Source organism: Vombatus ursinus, unplaced genomic scaffold, assembly GCF_900497805.2.
Source record: "Vombatus ursinus unplaced genomic scaffold, bare-nosed wombat genome assembly UNPS02009835.1, whole genome shotgun sequence".
NCBI lineage: Eukaryota > Metazoa > Chordata > Mammalia > Diprotodontia > Vombatidae > Vombatus > Vombatus ursinus.
The window spans coordinates 5,573,034-5,579,033 of record NW_020949613.1 but is presented as its reverse complement, the minus strand read 5'-3'; the positions used below and the strand labels follow the sequence as shown (position 1 = coordinate 5,579,033).

The 6,000-nt window shown below is 36.9% G+C and overlaps 1 protein-coding gene across 11 annotated transcripts in view; it reads left to right on the top strand.

Annotated features, from left to right (window-relative positions):
* Positions 1–6,000, top strand: part of DST (dystonin) — a 445,378-nt gene that overhangs the window by 289,521 nt on the left and 149,857 nt on the right. For all 11 annotated transcript variants that reach the window (XM_027852998.1, XM_027852999.1, XM_027852997.1 and 8 more), the window contains 2 exons: positions 1,097–1,642; positions 5,427–5,603. In XM_027852998.1, coding sequence (XP_027708799.1) covers positions 1,097–1,642; positions 5,427–5,603 — 723 coding nt within the window. The remainder of the gene's footprint in view (positions 1–1,096; positions 1,643–5,426; positions 5,604–6,000) is intronic.

The window sequence follows — 6,000 nt, the reverse complement described above, 5'->3', positions numbered from 1 at the left end:
ACACACACACACACACACACACACACACACACACACACACACACACATTTATTTATTTACAACTCCTCTGTTTGATCTGGAGACTCATACTCACTATCTTTAGTGCCAATGCAATGCCAAACAAAGGACCTGGCTTTGTATTACTCCCTTGCAGTAGTTCTTCCGATCTCTGTGCTCATAGAAAAATGTCCGTCCATTAACACTCCACTAACCTCCCAACTGTTGCTTAAAGCCCACAGGCAACTTTGCAGATTCATTCCTCCCAGTTCTTCATCCCTTGCTATGGAGATAGGTCAGAGAAGCCGAGTGTAATCCCAGGCAGCTTCCTGCTACGTCCATGATAGAGGAAATGAAGAGAGCCTTACCTAGAGAACTAGATGGAGAGGGATAAAATTTCATAGTTGCACTACACATTTGTTTTATAATAGTGTTAAAAATTGGTCTGGATTATGATATGGAATATAATTGTCGCCTGGAGAAATTAAGAAATTCTCTAGAATCACTAATACATTATTATTTTTCAAAGTTTTATTAAGTGCCTTTTGTATTTAACGTGGTAGACATTTCTTCACATGTCCTGTTCCATTGAGCCCTCTTTGTGACAACAAAAATATAAAGGCAAAATTGACCAGCAAAATAATAGCATCAAACTGCGTATACAACATTTTACTTCCATAGGCTCCTACTGCTCTTTCAAGAGGAAGGAATTGTGTTTTCCAGTTTTCCCAGCAGTTTTTGTCAAATAATGAGTTTTTGTCCTAAAAGCTTGGATCTTTGGGTTTATCAAACACTAAATTACTCTGATCTATTATTCCCATTTTAAAGGTGAGGGAACTGAGGCTGAGAAGTTAAATGACTTGTTAAGTGTCTGAGGGAACGTTTGAACTTGGGTCTTCTGCTTCTTGGTCTATCACTGTTTGCATTTCCCATTCGCTAGTGGAATATTTAGCTACCTCTAGATATTTTTTGAACTTGAAAATGGTAATTTTTGGGGTACAAATCCATGAAATTGGACAGAAAACTTTGAATAAATGTGGATCTTTGCTTTCAGGATACTGGTTTCGAAGTGAACTTAGATTTTCATGTTTCCTTCTAGGCACAGCATGAGAAGATTGTTTCTCAGCACCAGGCAGTTATTATAGCTACTCAGTCGGCACAAGCTTTACTTGAGAAACAGGGTCACTACCTGTCTTCAGAAGAGAAGGAGAAACTACAGAGGAACTTGAAGGAGTTGAAGACTCAATATGAGACGGCTCTGGCAGAGTCAGAAAAGAAAGTGAAATTGACCAACTCTCTGCAAGAAGAATTAGAAAAATTTGATGCAGACTACAATGAATTTGACAGTTGGCTGCAGCAGTCAGAGCAAGAACTTGAGAACTTAGAGGCTGGTGCTGATGATTTCAGTGGGATAATGACCAAGCTAAAGAGGCAGAAGAGTTTTTCAGAAGATGTCATTTCTCACAAAGGCGATTTAAGGTACATTACAATTTCTGGACACCGAGTCTTAGAGGCTGCCAAGTCTTGCAGCAAAAGAGATGGTGGCAAAGGTGACAAGGATGATTTTGACACGTCTGCAACATACAAGGAAGTACAGGGGAAATTGGACCTTGCCAGTGAGCGTTTCAAATCTCTCTATGCTAAGGTAATTTTCTCTTTTAATTCTGGGTGAAAGAAGTGAAGAATAGGCTACATTTTTATATAATTCATTTATTTATTTTATTATATTTATTATCAAATGAAAGCCTATTCAGCTTTCGTTCCAGGAATTAAAGAAGCCTAAAATTGAAAGTGGAAACAGACTTTTTTTTTAGCCTAGACTTTCTCTCATCTTTCCCTTCTTCTGAATTTGTTTATGAAACTCATGAAGACAATGACTTTTAAAATAAATTTTAATTGATATTTTTGTTTTAAAATTACCTACATTTCTTAACATATCTCCCACGCAGTCATCCATTATCACAGAGAACAAAAAAAGAGAGGGGGAAAAAAAGATCAGAAAAAGTAACCAACATTAAGGAGACAGGTAGTTCTTCACCTCTGAAAATAAAGGGTATATAGGGGGAAAGACATTCTCATATCTCTTCTTTGATGCCAGATTTGGCTATTATAATTTCACAGCTTTCAGTTTCAATTATTTTTGATTGTTTTTTCCACTTAGATCATTTCAGTCATTTTCTCGGTTCTACTTACTTTACTTTGTACAAGTTCATGTCTTCCCACACTTCTCTATATTCATCATAGTCATACGTTCTTAAAGTACATTAATATTTCATTACATTCGTGTACCACAACTTGTTAAGCCACTCTGCAGTCAATAAACATCTACTTTTGTTTCTAGTTCTTTGCTATTTCAAAAAATTGCTGTTATAAATATTTTGGTGCATGTTGGGCCCTTTTGTCATTGACCTCGCAAATATGCATAGTAGTAGAATGTCTGAGTCATATAGACATTTTAGTCACTGCATTATTCCAAATTGCTTTCCAGAATCGTTGGATTGATAGGTAGATTTTTATACCTGTATTTCCACAGTCCCTCCTATACTAACTGTTCTCATATTTGACCATTTGCTGGGTGTACAGTGAAACCTCAGAGTTGTTTTGATTTGTAGAAGGCTATGACTTAAAAAAAAAAACCAGTAAGATTTCTAAGGTGTGACAAGTATTTTGCTGTAATATAGGTCTGTACCTGGGTTACTACTTGGCCACTAGGGGGAGACAATGTATCAGTTGTAAAAATAACAACCCCTATTGCTTTGATTATGAATTATCTCTACAATTTCTCCCGTAAATATGTTCACTCATGTAAATGTTTTAACACCTAATGAACTGGGGACTATTTTAGTCTTTATTATCTTTTTTGACAGGGAGAGAGATCTCATTTTTCAAACACCTCAGGAACCATTTAGAGTTGCTTTTAGAATCCTTAGCAAGGCTAGACTGACTTAGCAAGCCAAATCAAACAGGAGGCCTCCCTTACCCTTTTGCTTGGCTTCTAGGGTCTTTGCTTTTCTCATGGGCATTACCCTGTAGAAAAATAACAATAGTAACACTCTAGGAGTGTAGGCTTTTTGGCATTTTAATAATAAACAGCTTGACTCAAGGAGAGAATAACGTACATACTCAATTGGGTTTGGAAATCTATCTTACGCTACACAAAATGGGGGGGAAGGGGACAAGAAGCAGGAGGTTGATAGAGGGAAGGGCAGATTAGGGGAGGGGGTAATCAGAAGCAAACACTTTTAAGGAGGGACAGGGTCAAAAGAGAGAATAGAATAAATGGGGGGCGGGATAGGATGAAGGTAAATATACTTAGTTTTTCACAACGTGACTACTATGGAAGTGTTTTGCATGACTATACATGTATAACCTGTATCGAGTTGCTTGCTTTCTCATTGAGGGTGGGTGGGGAGGGAGGAAGGGAGAAAATTTGGAAAGCAAAATTTTAAAAACAAAAGTTAAAAAAAATTTGTTTTCACATGCAACTGGGAAATAAGATATATAGTAAATGGGGTATAGAAATCTATCCTGCCCTACAGGAAAATTGAAGGGGAAGGGGATAAGAGAGGGGGGGGAGAGATGAAAGGGAGGGCAGACTAGGAGTATTCAGAATGGATGCCATCTTGGGGTGGGGGAAGGGACAAGATGGGGAGAAAATTTGGAAGTCAATATCTTATGGAAGTGAACGTTGAAAACTAAAAATAAATAAATTCACAATAAAAAAAAGAAAAATAATAATAATCTGAGTGGGTGGAGGGAGGCCGAGAAAAAAACAAGGTAGTTATTGTATTCCTATCCAGAAGGGCAAAAATATGCCTCCTACAACATTTTTTCCTAGGTTAAAACCATACAGTCAGGAATTTTAGAGATGGGAGTCTAACCCTCTCATCTTATAGATAAGGAAAAATAGCTGAAAGATGTTTTTAGGGCTTGTAAAAATAGGTCAGTGATTTAGCTAATGTTTAATTTGTAATGAGGGATAATTCATAGTGTGTCCTTAAGAAATGATATATTCTTTAATCCATCAGTTTCACTATAATAATTTTTTTAAAAATACAATAAATGCTGTTTGTTTTCAGTCAGTAGCATTATAATGGTAGATGGAGGAATGTACAGACACTGAGCAATTCTTATTTCACCTTTTTCAATTCTTCATGTAATTCTACATGTAATTCTGGATTTTTTTTATATCATTAATGGAGGGTACCCTGGTGAGGAACTTCATGTACTAAACAGAGTATTACCTTCTCTGTCACCTTTTGGGCTCCTTTTGTGACAGAATGTTGCTCCCTTCTCTTTGATGGCCTTCAGCTGCTGCCCAAAACTGGACTCAACTCTCATATCTTCTCAGGGCTCTTTGTAGCATTTTCTGGTAGCATCTTCTCAAAAGATCCAGTAGCAAGAATTTCCTGTTGGTCAAGTAGACGTATAAATGTCCCTAGCTGCTCTAGGGTAACCCTAAGGGGTTCTTCTTGCAATTTGGCTGAAATTATTATACCTTTTCCCAGTGGAGCTCATTGCTCTGCCAGCAAAGCAATAGATCCAAAATTCACCCTTACTATAACAGCTCAACCAGGATGGTTATGTTAATGTCACTTTTGAGGAAAAGACATACTCTCTAGCCTTGAAGCCCTTTCCCCTCAGATCCAGAAACTTGGAAGTTTCTAGTGTAGATTTCACACTCAAATAGAATAAATAAAAATCTGAAGATCCTTTTAAATTCTAATACCAGAATGGGTAGGTATCTTCCACCCAAGAGACTATTCCCACTTTTTTATGCTCCTGGAAAGCAACCCAATTGTTACCCAGTTTCCATTATTAGCCACTAGGTTAAAGTTATTCAGATCATTCAAGGTATTAACTACCTGTTCTGGTTTGTCAAATCCTGATTTGAAGCCAGTCTTCAGTAATTCTTAAAGACATTAATGTCTTAAGGCTAAGCTTATATATGTGAAAATGTTGCTAAGCTTTGATTTCTCTGATTATAGTGAATTTATCATATCTAGTGAACTGTCATTCAGGTATTGCTTAACCTCCCTTATTATTTTGGTGACTGAGAGTAATTAAAAACATCAAAAAGTGGTAACAGATAGTAGTTATTTTTTTCTATAGCCTTTTGGTTTTTAACTGAAGCTCACTGATGTTTAAAATTTACATAGGTATGTTTTTAAATGGGTAAAAACCAGAACTGTCTCTTGACATGCTTTGACTTGCTGGAAGAAGTATTCAGTTGAACTTTCTCTAAAGTAAGTTAAACCAAATGGAATGCAATCTTATCCGTCTGGGGCGTTTCAGTCACTTTGGCTAATTCTTGAATGAAATTTTTAAAAACTATATTATCCAAGGTGTTTCCTTCTGAAAGCCACTTTGGTACAGATGCCAGAAATCATATATAAAGTATTCTTAAACTTTCCCTTCTAATCACTCAGTGCAATGTCCTTGGAAATAATCTGAAAGACCTGGTAGATAAATATCAGCACTATGAAGATGCCTCTTCTGGACTTCTTTCTGGGCTCCAGTCCTGTGAGACAGCAGCAAACAAACACTTACTGGAACCCATAGCCATGGATCCAAAAAATCTCCAGCGCCAACTGGAAGAAACTAAGGTAAAAGAAGCAAACAAGGGAGGAAGGAAAGGAAATAATAAGGAAAAATATCGATTCTTATCTATGAATTATAAACCTGTAGGCTATTTTTGTTTCTAAGTCCTACATTTATACATGTGTACAGCCTGGTGTTATGGAGGAGGAGAATATAGTAGTTACAGGAAGACAGAATGTCAGAAGCAGAAAGGTCAAGGAAGATGAAAACTAGTGGGGATCATCAATTGGGAAACAGTAGTTGGAGAGAACATTCTCTGAACAATAGGGACAGAAGCTATGGGGTTGAGGAGTAAATGTATAAATGGTGTGGAAATAGAGTTAGTGAGTACAGACTGCTCGAGAGCATATGAAGAAAAATGAGGGAGACCTGAATATGTTTGCATACTATTAAGAAACAGCT